The 15333-nt window shown below is 45.1% G+C and overlaps 3 protein-coding genes across 14 annotated transcripts; 1 reads left to right on the top strand and 2 right to left on the bottom strand.

The window, feature by feature from the left end:
* Positions 1-452: 452 nt before the first annotated feature.
* Positions 453-9364, bottom strand: LOC125511965 (Pentatricopeptide repeat (PPR) superfamily protein). Of its 11 annotated transcripts, none has more exons than XM_087521287.1 (5): positions 7086-9364; positions 6836-7007; positions 1625-2539; positions 961-1497; positions 453-771 (listed from the first exon to the last, which is right to left on the bottom strand). In XM_087521287.1, the coding sequence occupies exon 1, from the start codon at positions 9158-9160 to the stop codon at positions 7283-7285; it is 1878 nt and encodes a 625-aa protein (XP_087377413.1). In that variant the 5' UTR covers positions 9161-9364; the 3' UTR covers positions 453-771; positions 961-1497; positions 1625-2539; positions 6836-7007; positions 7086-7282. The 11 variants fall into 11 exon arrangements, with proteins under 11 accessions (XP_087377413.1, XP_087377411.1, XP_087377409.1 ...); XM_087521285.1 differs by adding an exon at positions 3382-6269 and having other exon boundaries at positions 961-2539; XM_087521283.1 differs by adding an exon at positions 3320-6269 and having other exon boundaries at positions 961-2539.
* Positions 1077-6429, top strand: LOC125511949 (cellulose synthase-like protein D1). Its single transcript, XM_048677153.2, has 5 exons — positions 1077-1216; positions 1556-2497; positions 3415-4231; positions 4310-5362; positions 5447-6429. The coding sequence occupies exons 2-5, from the start codon at positions 1635-1637 to the stop codon at positions 6152-6154; spliced, it is 3441 nt and encodes a 1146-aa protein (XP_048533110.1). The 5' UTR covers positions 1077-1216; positions 1556-1634; the 3' UTR covers positions 6155-6429.
* Positions 9365-10264: 900 nt separating the features above from the next.
* On the bottom strand, positions 10265-14429 carry LOC125512021 (26S proteasome non-ATPase regulatory subunit 13 homolog B). Of its 2 annotated transcripts, XM_048677160.2 has the most exons (7): positions 14249-14429; positions 13893-14067; positions 13243-13689; positions 13026-13106; positions 12060-12256; positions 11872-11971; positions 10265-10806 (listed from the first exon to the last, which is right to left on the bottom strand). In XM_048677160.2, the coding sequence occupies exons 1-7, from the start codon at positions 14398-14400 to the stop codon at positions 10621-10623; spliced, it is 1338 nt and encodes a 445-aa protein (XP_048533117.1). In that variant the 5' UTR covers positions 14401-14429; the 3' UTR covers positions 10265-10620. The 2 variants fall into 2 exon arrangements, with proteins under 2 accessions (XP_048533117.1, XP_048533119.1); XM_048677162.2 differs by lacking the exon at positions 14249-14429 and having other exon boundaries at positions 13893-14229.
* Positions 14430-15333: the final 904 nt, after the last annotated feature.

Raw genomic sequence — 15333 nt, forward strand, 5'->3', positions numbered from 1 at the left:
CTCAAGCATATGCGTCACAATTTGACCCAAAAAATCAATGAGGAGCTACATGACTTCCCCAGACTCAGAAACCACCACATTTTGTGGAGGACGAGGGTGTCCCAACAGCATACGAAGACCATGTGGAGTGTGCCCGTATATTACGATTTGAGAAAATTAAACTTGCATAGATTTGATCATGTTATAAAACGTGAGTTGGAAACAAGATTGGTCGTGTGCGCAACTCGCAGGATGCATGTGAAGTAATGCCATGCATGTTGTTGATACTTGAAAAATTCGACAGAGTTGACCTCCGGAACGTGTTATCTTTTCTCATAGTATCCGTGCGTTGGTTGCTGAAGTGGCCTCGCGCATGCATATTATCAAAAAAATTGGAAACCAAACCCGTGTGCCTGAACCTGCAGGTGTATGGGCATGGGAGAAGCGAAACAGAGCGTACGTACGACAAATGCTCAAATCTGAAGCAAGTCTGGCACAGGAAAAATAATGTAGACACCAGAAAAAAGAATCATGACAGGCATGAAATTGCATGATTTGCATGTACAGCGTATCGAAATGAATCTATTTATACATATCTTCCTTTCTACGTATTTGTCCATGAATGGAATTTGGCGGTTGGATTGCAGGGTGTGTGATGTCAGTGAGGAGTCGGAGTAGCGAGCACGATGCATTGATTGATGCTTTGACCACGAGCCTGGACGTTTGTTGCGCGAAGCTACCCACCGTGTGTTGGGGGGGTTGACTCAGTTTTCACTGCACGACTTGGGCCCTCTGGTGCAAATCAAAAAGACAAAAACAAATTACACGGTCAGTGTCTAGGTGAGAGAGACATCATTGACTGATGGACAAGGTAAAACCAAGTTGCAGTAATAAGGATAGTGGTGGCAGATATATAAAAGAATTAGTAAAAGCAGGTATCAGGTGTGGATGATTAAGTTATAATTAAGCAAGCAGGCATACATCGGTATGAACGGGACTGATGATTGCATCGCATGTAGTAGTAGTATGAATGTATGCATCATGCATGAGCACCGAGTAGTCGTGCGCCCCTCTCCTTGGCGCCTCCCCAGTATTGACGCACCTCTTCGATTCCACTCCGGTTGGCTGATTGGATGGAACCATTCAAATACAGCCATGGCCATGGCCGTGAACCTCCCCAGTACCTTTCTTCCCATTCCATCGCCATTGCCGCACCACAACAGATGAGGAGGCAAAGGTAACCTTCCTTTACTCTCGTTCTACATTCCCAATCAGCCTTCCTGATTGCATGCACCCTCTATGTAATCTACTGATTCATCATTTTCCTTTCCTTACCAAGCAAAATACTCTTGCCATTTATTCTCCCCCTTTTCCTGGAGGAAAAAAAAGAGGGAAACAACCTGCATGCATCCATTTGAATTTCGTTTTTGCGTCACCCAGGCTGCGTTTATTGCTTGTTATGATCTGCCGATTACGATTTGATTTCCTATATGCTGTGCTTTCCAAATATGTCTTGGCCTACAGCGAGACTAATGTCAATGTTTTCCTTTGTTTCGGCATATTATTCATCCTGCAGATCAGCCACAAGATAACAGCATAGCAACAACATCACGAGGAAGAAGAGTCAACAGTGAAGAGCGCATACGGAGGAGGCCATGGGGTCCAAGGGAATCCTCAAGAACAGCGGCTCCAGCCGCGTGCCGCCGCACGGCCCCAGCAAGCCACCGACGGCACCAACATCGGCGCCGCAGGTGGTCTTTGGGCGGCGAACCGAGTCTGGGCGCTTCATCAGCTACTCGCGCGACGACCTCGACTCAGAGATCAGCAGCGTCGACTTCCAGGACTACCATGTCCACATCCCCATGACGCCTGACAACCAGCCCATGGAGGAGGACGGCACCAAGGCCGACGAGCAATACGTCTCCAGCTCGCTCTTCACCGGCGGCTTCAACAGCGTCACCCGTGCCCATGTCATGGACAAGCAGGGCCCTGACTCCGACATGGGTCGATCTGGCCCCAAGGGCTCCATCTGCATGGTCGAGGGATGCGACAGCAAGATCATGCGCAACGGCCGTGGGGAGGACATCCTCCCCTGTGAGTGTGACTTCAAAATCTGCGTCGACTGCTTCACCGACGCCGTCAAGGGTGGCGGCGGTGTCTGCCCCGGGTGCAAAGAGCTTTACAAGCACACCGAGTGGGAAGAAGTCCTCTCCAACTCCAGCAATGAGCTGACACGGGCTCTCTCGCTGCCACATGGGCCAGGGGGCAAGATGGAGAGGCGTCTTTCGTTGGTGAAGCAGGGCACTATGAACAACCAGTCCGGTGAGTTTGACCATAACCGCTGGCTCTTTGAGACCAAGGGGACATATGGCTATGGTAATGCCATTTGGCCAGACGACAATGTGGATGATGATGGCAGAAATGGAGTACCAGGGCACCCCAAGGAGCTCATGTCTAAACCATGGCGGCCACTCACCCGCAAGCTCCAGATTCCAGCTGCTGTCATCAGTCCTTACAGGTGCCATCTTTTTTCCTTAAAAACATGTGCCATTACTGTTACCTGCCAATCAAAAGTTATATGTACGGGTTAATGCCTAAACAAGAAGTATGCTGGCTTACCCACCAACACAAGAATAATGAATCAATTGATTTTACATTAAACTAAAGGAACTGCAGTTTTGCATTACCCTCTCATTAGGCCAACCCCTAATAAAATTGATGGTGTTAAAAAGTGATTAGAGCCAAATGCTGTTAACCTTCAAGTAAATGTAGTCTAGCAAAGAGAAATGCTACAAGGAAGCCAAGTAAATAGCCCTACTATACCAATTGGTTTCAATACCAATCAAATGCATATATAAAGTGACTGAGTTGTCAGTTTCAGCCAAAGATCATAGTATGTGTATAGACTAGTCAAAAAGTGTGCCTGTACAGTAAGCTTGCAATTTTCTTCCAAATACCATAGCATGTGCACACAGACTAGTTAAATGTGTTCTCTGTCACAAAACTTTAAAAAAATCCACATATAGCAGTTGAAAAGAAAGTGCAAAGATCCCACACTTGCATAGTATTCTACTACTTGTTGGTTCAAATTTCAGTTACACAGAAAATATACCGATATTTATTAATACTCCCTCCATTCCAGAATATAAGGTGCACGCATTTTTTGAGATTTAGCTTTGACCATCAATTAAACCAATAATGCATAAATCATGTTACTAAAAAATTATACCATTGAAAATTTCTTTTGAATATGAATTTAATGGTATATTTTTATGACACATAACCCACATTGCATTGGTTAAATTTATGGTCAAACTTAAATCTCAAAAGGCGTGCGGACCTTATATTCTGGAATGGAGGGAGTACATGACAACACCTAGGTGCATTGCTTTTTTGTGATACCATCCTCTTGTCTGAACTGTCTCTTGCATGCAGGCTCCTTGTCCTCATCCGCTTGGTTGCACTGGCCTTCTTCCTCATGTGGCGTATCAAGCATCAAAATGATGATGCCATCTGGCTCTGGGGAATGTCAATTGTTTGTGAGCTCTGGTTCGCATTGTCATGGGTGTTGGACCAGCTTCCAAAGCTTTGCCCTATCAACCGTGCTACAGATCTCTCTGTGCTTAAAGAAAAGTTTGAGACACCAACGCCGAGCAATCCAACAGGCAAATCTGATCTCCCTGGAATTGATATCTTTGTGTCAACTGCTGATCCAGAAAAGGAGCCGGTCCTGGTCACAGCAAACACAATTCTCTCAATCCTTGCAGTTGACTACCCTGTCGATAAGCTTGCATGTTATGTGTCAGATGATGGAGGGGCACTGCTGACCTTCGAGGCGATGGCTGAGGCAGCAAGCTTTGCTAATTTCTGGGTGCCATTCTGCAGGAAGCATGACATTGAACCCAGGAACCCGGACAGCTACTTCAACCTGAAGAGAGATCCTTTCAAGAATAAGGTGAAGGCTGACTTTGTAAAGGACAGGAGAAGGATCAAGCGTGAGTATGATGAGTTCAAGGTCCGCGTTAATGGCTTGCCAGATTCCATCAGGCGCCGCTCTGATGCATACCATGCCCGTGAGGAAATCCAGGCAATGAATCTTCAAAGGGAAAAGATCAAGGCTGGAGGTGATGAGCAATTTGAGCCAGTGAAGATTCCCAAGGCAACATGGATGGCTGATAGCACTCACTGGCCCGGTACATGGATTCATCCGTCACAAGATCATGCACGTGGTGATCATGCAGGAATCATACAGGTACTGATTTGATGACGATCGTGTAAACACAATTTTTGGTCTAGACCTAGTTATTTACATGTTTCTTCTATATCACAGGTTATGCTGAAACCACCAAGTGACATGCCAATGTATGGGAACATTGAAAAGTCACCTCTTGACTTTTCAGGAGTGGATACAAGACTTCCAATGCTGGTGTACATGTCACGTGAGAAACGTCCGGGATATGATCACAACAAGAAAGCAGGTGCCATGAATGCATTGGTTCGTGCATCAGCCATCATGTCCAATGGTCCCTTCATTCTTAATCTGGACTGTGATCACTACGTTTACAACTCAAAGGCCTTCAGGGAGGGCATGTGCTTCATGATGGACCGTGGTGGTGACCGACTCTGCTATGTGCAGTTCCCTCAGAGGTTTGAAGGTATTGACCCTTCTGACCGGTATGCTAACCACAATACTGTTTTCTTTGATATAAACATGCGTGCTCTTGATGGTCTGCAAGGACCAGTGTATGTCGGCACTGGGTGCCTCTTCCGGCGAATCGCCCTATATGGCTTTGACCCACCTCGTTCCAAGGATCACAGCCCAGGCTTTTGTGGTTGCTGCCTCCCACGACGCCGCAAGGCATCTGCTTCCAATGCTAATCCCGAGGAGACAATGGCTCTCCGTATGGGTGATTTTGACGGGGACAGCATGAACCTCGCCACATTCCCGAAGAAGTTTGGAAATTCCAGCTTTCTGATTGACTCCATCCCAGTAGCAGAGTTCCAGGGAAGGCCCTTGGCTGACCATCCATCTGTCAAGAATGGGCGTCCACCTGGTGCTCTAACAATTCCACGTGAAATACTGGATGCATCCATTGTGGCAGAAGCAATCAGTGTAGTTTCATGTTGGTATGAGGAGAAGACAGAGTGGGGCACTCGTGTGGGGTGGATCTATGGATCTGTCACTGAGGATGTTGTGACAGGGTACCGCATGCATAATCGTGGATGGAAGTCAGTGTACTGTGTCACACAGCGTGATGCCTTCCGCGGCACTGCCCCTATCAATCTCACAGATCGTCTTCACCAGGTGCTTCGGTGGGCTACTGGTTCTGTCGAGATCTTTTTCTCTCGGAACAATGCATTGTTTGCCAGCTCCAAAATGAAGGTATATGCCCCTCTAGACTTTCTATTTCTATCCCTTACTAAAGTAGACTCACCAAAAATATGACAAACCATTTTTGGTTCACAGGTACTACAAAGGATTGCATACCTCAATGTTGGCATATATCCCTTCACATCCATCTTCCTCATTGTCTACTGCTTCCTTCCAGCACTCTCCCTTTTCTCAGGGCAGTTCATTGTGCAAACACTCAATGTCACCTTCCTGACATACCTACTTATCATCACCGTCACGCTTTGTCTCCTGGCCATGCTGGAGATCAAGTGGTCTGGAATTGCACTGGAAGAGTGGTGGCGAAATGAACAATTCTGGCTTATTGGTGGAACTAGTGCTCACCTAGCTGCTGTGATGCAAGGTCTACTGAAAGTTGTTGCAGGGATTGAGATCTCATTCACACTCACATCAAAGCAGGTGGGTGACGATATCGATGATGAATTTGCAGAACTCTACGAAGTAAAGTGGACTTCATTGATGATACCACCTCTCACCATCATCATGGTGAACCTTGTTGCCATTGCTGTTGGCTTCAGCCGCACAATTTACAGCACAATCCCGCAATGGAGCAAGCTTCTTGGTGGAGTGTTTTTCAGCTTCTGGGTGCTTGCCCATTTATATCCATTTGCAAAGGGGCTCATGGGCAGGAGAGGCAGGACACCCACCATTGTGTATGTCTGGGCTGGATTAGTTTCCATCACTATTTCATTGCTCTGGATTGCAATCAATCCTCCATCGTCAGCTGCCAATCAACAGTTAGGCGGGTCATTCTCTTTCCCTTGACCCAATTCATGCTGAAGCTTCATAGCTCTTGTTGGATTCACATACTGATTGCTGAAGACAACAGTACAATATTGGGTTCCCTAGCAGGCCAAAAGGGCACTCTATGAACCACATTCTGCATAACATGATGGGTTAATCTGCAGCTGAATCCAGATCAAGTTACAACAATTGGCATAGGATATCTCTAGTATATTATCATTATTTTTGGTTGTAATGTTTTGTCAGTATGTCAATAATTTACATTACACAATCTCTTGCATTTGAGCTGAATGTCATTCTTTGGTCACAACTCTTACTATCTTTCTTGACAAAATATGATTGTCATAGCTTACAAGTACCTGACCTTTAGGGATACAACTTCCTACAATTCAGAGTTGGAGCTCACCACTCCTATTGAGACCAATAGCGATATCATAGAAATGTTTGTGCATATTCCATATAATATATAGACATGACAGTGCTAAAACGGATACAGAAATGCCATTTTCTTTGTAAAAATAATACATCAACGCAAATTAATAAAAAATGGACTGGGAAATCCCTAAACTGCAAATAGTTAAAAAAAATGTGCATTGCATAGTTCAAACTTATGTAACGATCATACACTATTAAACTATATTCTGAAGAGAATGCATAAGGGTACAATTTGAAAATTGCTGTGGAGAAACAACTAAAGTATACCTGAAATTTCTTTCAAATCTAGTCCATGGGCGGCATTGCAAAATCATTTAGGTGTAAGCCTCTTGAAATATAGTACATCAGCATTGTTTCATGGAAAGATCCAATATTGACAAAAACAGACTGCCTCATTCTCGGTGTTAAATCAAACTGCACATGTCTCACCAACCTGCATCTGAGTAGAACCCAAGGTTATGGATATATTTTAAAATTTATCAACGTAATGGTGGGATGATATTCAAAAGGTATGTACCTACGAGGTAAACATCTCTTCAATAATTATGGTAATTTTTGTTGGGCGCTTCCAAGGGAAAATGTTATAGCAAGGATCTCTGCGTGGTAGAAATTCATTTAGAATTTCTCCAGCCTTCAGTATTTTATATTTTGTATCAATTACATCACAAAAGTGGAGATACCATAAACAGCATGCTTGTTCCATCGAAAAGTAGACTATGAAGCTGAGCATACAAGCAGATCGCATGTTGAGTCAGACACATCACTTTCAGCACTGATAGAATCCTCCAAAACGAATCTATGACCAATTGATTGAGAAAGTAACCAGCAAGTTTTGGTGCTAAGTTTCATGCCTAGATTGAGCATTTCTCTGATCAAAGCTGTTGCCGAACTGATGCGCTGCAATTTGACTAAGAGCACAACTACCACGTTGAATGAGGTACTATCCATGTGAACATTGGCGCCTTCCATTTCTGTTAGTAACTGCGTGACTGCAAGCATATCCCTGGCTCTACACAGTCCACGAAGCATTACATTGTATGTACAAGTGTTGGAAGCAACTCCTGAATCCTTCATCTTGTCAAACAAATCACGAGCCTCTTGAACAAAATGACCTCGGAATAGACCATGCAGAACAATGGTGTAGCACACGGTATCAAGTGCATAATTTTGACGCACAGCCTCCCTGAGAATCCTAAATGCCATTATGTTCTGGCCCCTTCTAACAAGGCCACGGAGGATGGCTGCATGGACGTAGGCGTCTGAATCAGGATTGCTTGTGACAACACTGCGGTAGAGGTTGACTGCATGATCTATCCTTCCCAAGTGACACAAACTATCCAACAATCCAACATAACTGTAGCTGTCTGGCCTGATGCCCAAACCAATCATATCGATGTAGAACTGAAGGGCTTCGGATGGAAACCCTGACTTGCACAGAGCACTCAGCATAGAATTGCAAGCCACAAGATCATAAGAGATATCCAAGCCCAGGATTAACCTAGGGAGAAGATCTATGTTCCGTGACAACTGCAATACCTGAACCAAAGTAGACAAAGTGTATGCATCCGGCTTTATCTGGCTCCCATGAAGATGTAGGTAGATGTCTATGGCCTCATCGTACCTCCTCTCCCTCATCATGCAGTCCATCAGAACATTATACATAACAAGGTCTGGGGTGCAACCGTTGGATGCCATGGATCCCAGCAGCTCACTGGCAATGTCATGCCTCCCAGCTCGGAAGAGACCTCTGACAAGCGGTGTGTAAGTCACCACTGTTGGTGAAGAGCCAGAACGCACCATATTTCCAAGAGTTTTACAGGCCTCATCTAGCCTTCCCTCACTGCACATACGAGCGATGAGACACGTCCACATGGCCGGACTGAGCTGCTGGCCCGAGACAAGCGCATAGGACAGCAGCTGTTGTAGCTCGGCCATGGTACCAGCCTTACTGCAACAGGCAAAGACCGAGGCGAGAGAAGTGGCGCTGGGGAGAAAACCTTGGCTCAGCATAGCTGTGAAACAGACGCGCAACCCTGACCAATCCCTGGCTCTGGAGAGATGAGTCAGGACAATGGCATAGGTGAGGTAGTTGGGCGACGGGTTGCCCTGCACGAAGCGCAACGCATCATCGACGCAGCCGGTCCTGAGCAGTACGTCGAGGACGACATTGCGCGCGAAGGCGTTGTGGTGGAAGCCCCAGCGGGGCATTTCGTCGAACAGGTGGAGCACGAGCGGGTACAGGCCGCCGCGCCAGTAGAGCCTGAGCAGGAGCAGGAAGGTGTGGGGCCTGATGGGGCAGCCGAGGCTCTGGAGCTCGCGGAGGAGCGCGGGGGCGGTGCCGAGGCGGGACGCGAGGCGCGTGGCGGCGGGGAGGACGCGGTCGAAGGACGAGGGCGGGTGGAAGTAGGCGGGGCGGCGGGCGCACCAGAGGAAGAAGGAGAGCGCGAGGGCGTCGGAAGGGCAGCGGGATACGGCGGCCTCGACGATCTGCGGCGACAGGGCGGGCGGCTGGGGCTGGGGCTTGGCGGCGAAGAAGGCGGCGGCGAGCCTGGCAGGGAGCGGCGGTGTCCGCCTCCGTGCGGCGTGGAGCATAGAAGCAGCGAGTGGGCGGGGACGGCGAGGCTGGCATTGCAGGCGCGAACACGGGCGGGGAGGAGCTCAGTGATATCTGCCTAATTGCATGGAGAGCAGAGCAAGCAAACGCCGCCGGCACGGGCACGGCGGCGGCGCTGCGTTACGTGTGGAGGAAGGAGGCTGAAACGGCAGGCAAACCTCCCAAATACGAGTACTGGACAAAGAAGGTGCTTGGATCCAAAGAACTATTTTTAGTCTGATTAAAAATAGTTTTTTTAGAGGCTAAAGTTCCAAGCACCCCTGACTAAAAAGAGACTAGGACTAGTTTTGAGACTAAAATTTTTTAGTCATAGGAAACCTACTAAAATATGTATTAGCCCTCTCTCTCATCATTTAATGCCTTTCCTTTAACACATGCGAGTTCTGGATTGGAGGGTTTGAAGGATAATAAATGCTCAATAACTTGATTTTGGATACGTTTTAGTCCCATGAGAGTATTTGGATCCAAGCATGGGTGAGGCTAGCAAGTTTTAGTCCCACTACTTTTAGTCATGGGACTAAAACGTATCCAAGCACCCTCATAGTAATAACATTTTCTTTTGACTGTCTGGACATAGTAACATATGATGGGTCATTTCACATGATATTTGATGTATATTAAATCTGTCAAAGAAGCTTATCCAATATCATCTGAAATGTTTTAGGCATATTCAATGCAAGTCTTCATAAATTTCAGTACATAACGGACAGCTAAAACGTGCTAATAATATCAAGAAAGTTTGGGATGAACCAAATTTGACATGAAGGGATGCATGAAAACTTGCTATCCATATACCAAAACCATAAATTATGGGTTTCACCACTAGCCAGTCGAAACTAAATGCTGCGTTGTCGTTGTCAAAGTTGTATGGTTTTATCTTGAGGATTTACCAAGTAAATAGAGTATGATACTGCATTTTGGGTTTATTTATCACACAATCGAATTTGATGCATGCTTAGCAATGATGCATTACAAGCAATAGCCAAGGGTGCAGCTTTCAGAGTGAGAAACAACAATCTGAAGCTCTTTGATGCAATTAAAAATGAGGCCCACGCGTTGTATGGTTAGAAACCGTACGCAGCTAGAATTCAAAAGGCTTCATTGTCTGGCACAAACATAAGAAAATGAGCAAGATTTTCCTGCGTGTCCATGTCCATAGCACAATGGATGAAGAAAAAATGTCAAACCGCTGGATTACAGATTATAAAGTTCAACAGGAAAAAACTAGTGACACCCTCTGCCGGTATGATTTCTCTGTTTCGATCCGTGATGATAGAAGGAAGTTACAAGTCCAGACCAATAGGACACCCAAGGCAACAAGTTTTCGTTATCAAGAAAAGAGCAGCTAGCACGCGCAGCACAGCCAGATGGTCTCTCGTTTTACACCGCCGCCTTGCTGACAACCAAAGCCTATTCAGAATCATTTTTGGCCAACAAGCTAAGCCGCCACGAGATCGGGGGTCTCTGCCTCGATGGACAACAGTGTGGTATGCACTTTGCCGACCCACGAGTCCAGGCGCTCACGCAACGCCTTCACCTGTGGGATGCCAAGTACTCTAGGCTGGACCCACGAAACATGAACCGTGCTGTCGACTTCATCGATGATTCCTTCTATGAGATGAACCTGCAATGGACAGGAAATATGTGAGTGTTTCAAATAGATATGCAATTCAGGGAACCCCACTGCTGCTTCAACTAGAGAGGATGCACGATTTTGGCTCCCTGGAACATTCGGGGACAGCATTACTACTACAGGAACTGATGCACAAAATCTGGAAGGAAACTGAAACAGATCTGAAGTACCACCTCCGTCCGGGCTTATAAGTACCCTCTTATTTTGGGCTAAAGTTTGACCATAAATTTATAACTAATAAAATGTAAACTACATGCCGTAAAAAATATATTGTGGGAAACCTCTCTCAAATACAAATCCAACAATATAGTATATTTTTTGTTTCATACTCCCTCCGTTCCTAAATATTTGTCTTTCTAGATATTTCAACAAGTGACTACATACGGAGCAAAATGAGTGAATCTACACTCTAAACTATGTCTATATACATCCGCATGTGGTAGTCCATTTGAAACCTCTAAAAAGACAAATATTTAGGAACGGAGGGAGTATAATTTATATTTTGTTAGGTTTACAGATGGCCAAAGTTTGACCCAAAATATGAGGGGGGGCGGGGGGGCAATAAACCAGATGGAGGGAGTATAGCACCCAGCATTCTCAAATACAAATCCAATAATATAGTATATTTTTTGTTTCATACTCCCTCCATTCCTAAATATTTGTCTTTCTAGAGATTTCAACAAGTGACTACATACGGAGCAAAATGAGTGAATCTACACTCTGAACTATGTCTATATACATCCGTATGCATTTGTATATACCTCACACAACAACAGTTGAATTTGCAATCAAAACCCAAAAGTTTTTTAATAGCCCCTAAACAGTACGTCACAAGTGAACAGAAAGGAACTGAATATCAATACAGTAACACATCACGAATTATTAAAAAGTGTTGTTCCATAACAACCCACTGTCTAAATATGTGTTGGGTTCTGATTCCCAAGCCATAACATAAAATACTGCAAGCATAAAACAAGAGGCATGAAAAAAATACACAAGTTTCTATGAACATGAAACGGAAATCTTATGGCGGAAGAATGTAGGAAATGGAGTTACCGAGAGGCTCTTCATAAGAAGACATTCCACTTCGTTGGTTGAAAGCTTAGTCTGCTTGGCAATAACACTTAATGGGATAGTTCTATCTTCTGATGGCCGGCTAAAAAATGCAACACAAAAAAAATATTAGGAAAAAACACGACAGGAAATGGAGGTGATATTGGAAAGTAATAGCCCAAAAATGGTACCTGAAGATTATCTCCATCAGACACAGAATATTGATCTTCTCAAGCAGTTTCTGTTCATTCTGCACCAATGCAGGCTGTGCACTAAGAGCAGCATTGTGAACCCCACAAAGCTCTTGGTAGAGAGCTAGGTTGCCGGTGTTGAACGCTTGTAACATGTGATAGACCCACTCCACCTTGGTCCCAATAAGACTATTGATCTATAAGGTACAAACAAGAGTAATTTCACTACTTCAGGAATGAGAAGTTTCAAATAGGCTTAACTCAAATCCAGAAGGAACGACGTTCATGTGCTACTAGTCAGCTTGTCTTAAACAGATATTAGTAGTAATATCACTACTTCAGGAATGAGAAGTTTCAAATAGGTTTAACTCAAATCCAGAAGGAACGACGTTCATGTGCTACTAGTCAGCTTGTCTTAAACAGATATTAGTAGTAATATTAGTAGTAGTACACCCAAATTACTTGTCCAACTAAAAGGTAGTTTGCTATATTTATGTTAACCAAAAGAATCATCTGTGCTGACAACCATGGTCAATGAGTAAATATAGTGCATGCCTTTGTATACAAAAGGCTTCATAACTATTCTGTCAAACTTCTGCATAGCTCAAATTTGATCACTCGCCTATAACTGCATACACCAACTAACATAGTTGCCAATGATAATTCAACAATTAATACTGCTATATTTGTGTTTGATACTGTGAAAGGCACCCTGTTTCAGTGGGTACTTCAAAATCCATCCCTTTTATACTTGCAGTGCAGAATTGAAAAGAAATTGTCATTTAGCAATCAGGACGATCAAGTATGTGGAAAGATACATGTAACAGCATCCAGAAGCAAGTGGAATAGATGACATACGCACTATGCAAAAAACAAACTACAAATGCGTCAATTCAGGGCTGGGAACAATAAAGTCGTGCACGAACAAGCAACACTTAATTTGACAAAAGGACAAGCAATACTTACAATAGGGTGAGCTAACAATTCCCCGAAGTTGTAGATGTTGTCCCCCAGCAAGGCTGCAAGGGAAAGGTCAAATGCCAAGTCCTGTTTCAAGACAATAGGTATCAAATATACATAGAAATAACATCCATGGCACATTTCAGGCTATATAAAATAAAGGACTGAATAAAACACATTCTTCTGCTGTACAATCGATGAAATTGTTAACTGCAAAACTTACCAGCTTGAATGACCGTGAGAGAGACCCTACGGTTGTGTAGGCCAGATAGAGAAGCGCGTTCTTATAGAACTCAGCAAACTCTTGGAGCGACTTATGGTACTGAGACGATATCCAGTAGAAGCTAGCGTGGACCGTAGGATCCACATCAGTCATGCCATCCAGGGTGGTCTTCCCTTCCTCCAGCAGGTTCTTGCACTCCTTGTGGTTCCCTTTGTCGAGGTGAATTGCCGCAATCTGCATCTTGACATGAAGGATAGGCTCATTGATCCGCAGCTCCCTGGTTTCGCGAAGCTTGGCGATTATCCCCTCGAGGAAGGCGATGGCGGCATCCTTGTCGGGATATTGGCGCGAGGCTATGACGGCAAACTGGGCAAGTTTGAGCAAATTGATCTTTGTTTCGAAATCGGAGATGAAGTTGTTGTAGAGCTGTATGAGCGTGTCGCCAGTCTGCAGAATAAACAGCAATTGCCGTGGAGACCAAATCAGACCAAAATAGCGCTCGAAATCGAATGGGAGCATGTGAGGCGCATGAGTTGCCGCATGCCAATTAACGGCGCATCTGGAGCCTGCATCTAAATCTAGGTTCTAGGTTCTAGGTTCTAGAGGGAAGGGGGGAGGAAGTGGAGAGGATAGTGGAAGGGGGTAGGTACCTGTGCGGCCGGGATCTGGAGGAATTGGTCGAGCTTGAGGGTGAGCTGGTGCCAGAGCTTGCGCTGGTAGAGGTCGGCGAGGTCGGCGTACCAGTCGGCGAGGTCCGGCCGCGCCTGCCGCTGCGCCTCCACGTACTGCAGCGCCATGGACGACGGCGAGGGGGGGGACCTGAATCTGAAGAAGCCTTTTCCGTTAGGGTTTGGGGAGGGGGAGGGCGACAACCACCGCCAACTAGAACAAGAGCAATGCGGCGAGGCGAGGCGAGGAAGATGAAAGTAAAACCCTAGTTTTTTTTTTTGGACGATATAAACGAGAAGGGAAATTGGACTAGGCGGCAGCAGCAGCAGTAGCTCACCGTGCGACGGATACTTGCCGTGGAACGGAAGGGACCCGGATGGAAATCAATCTACGGGTACGGGTGGAAGAAGCCGAGCCGGATGGAGGCGACGCCAACAAGAGAAGGAGGAGCGGAGACGTGTCCTCGCAGCCTATATTGCCCAGCCCCATGCCGCAATGCACAAGCAGTCCAGCCCAACGAGGGCACAAGCAGCCCGGCCCGATGTGCTCACAGCTATTAATAACTAAAATAATAACCCTAAAAATTAAAGTGTCCGTTTGTTTGGTCGAGACGACTAGTTAGAGCAAGTACAATGGGATAACATAGATGGACTATAAGCTTTTAAATATTATATTTTGAATGAGTGGAGGAGAGAAGAAAAACGGACTACTGATTAACAGCCGGCTGCAACACGCACTCCTATACATGTTGTGAGAGAGTGAGGTGGGTCATGTATCGAAAAAGTAGTACATATTTATATACAACCATTGTTACTTGCCTGCTATAAACTTGCTTATGTAAAACCATATAGCCAGCAGTTGGTTGTATTATTAACCATGCTCTTTAAGGGTCACCATTTGCAAAAGTCATTCTTATTTTCCCAGCGCTGACAAATGGCGCATTGCATGTGCGCCACTTATCGCAACATAAGAGTTTTTTTCATAGATTTGTTTATTTAAAATGTTTCACCTCTGAATTTCTCTGCTGAATTTCTCGTGTCCAGATCTTTGAAACTATATCTCATTTTAATAGGTTTCGACGAACTTTTTTCATGAAAAAACTCAAAGAAGGAAGCACGGTCTTTATTTCATTTTTTTTTTCGAGAAGCACAACTTCTTGAAGAAGCAAATAGGCACATATTTGCAAGCATTGATTTGCTTCTCGTGGAGGCACATATTTGATTCCACGAAAAAATGTGGAAATAAAGAACTGTGCTTTCGGCTCTGGATTTTTATGGTTTTTTTTCGTGAAAAAGTGGAGGCACATATTTGCTTTCACGAAAAAAATTGTGGAAATAAAGAACCGTGCTTCTGGCTTCGGATTTTTTCTAGTTTTTCCGTGAGAAAAGTTCGTCCAAATCTACTATCATGGGGGTCTAGTTT

The sequence above is a fragment of the Triticum urartu genome, chromosome 1A (assembly GCF_056163025.1).
Source record: "Triticum urartu cultivar PI428250 chromosome 1A, HENAU_Tu73, whole genome shotgun sequence".
NCBI classification, from domain to species: Eukaryota; Viridiplantae; Streptophyta; class Magnoliopsida; order Poales; family Poaceae; genus Triticum; species Triticum urartu.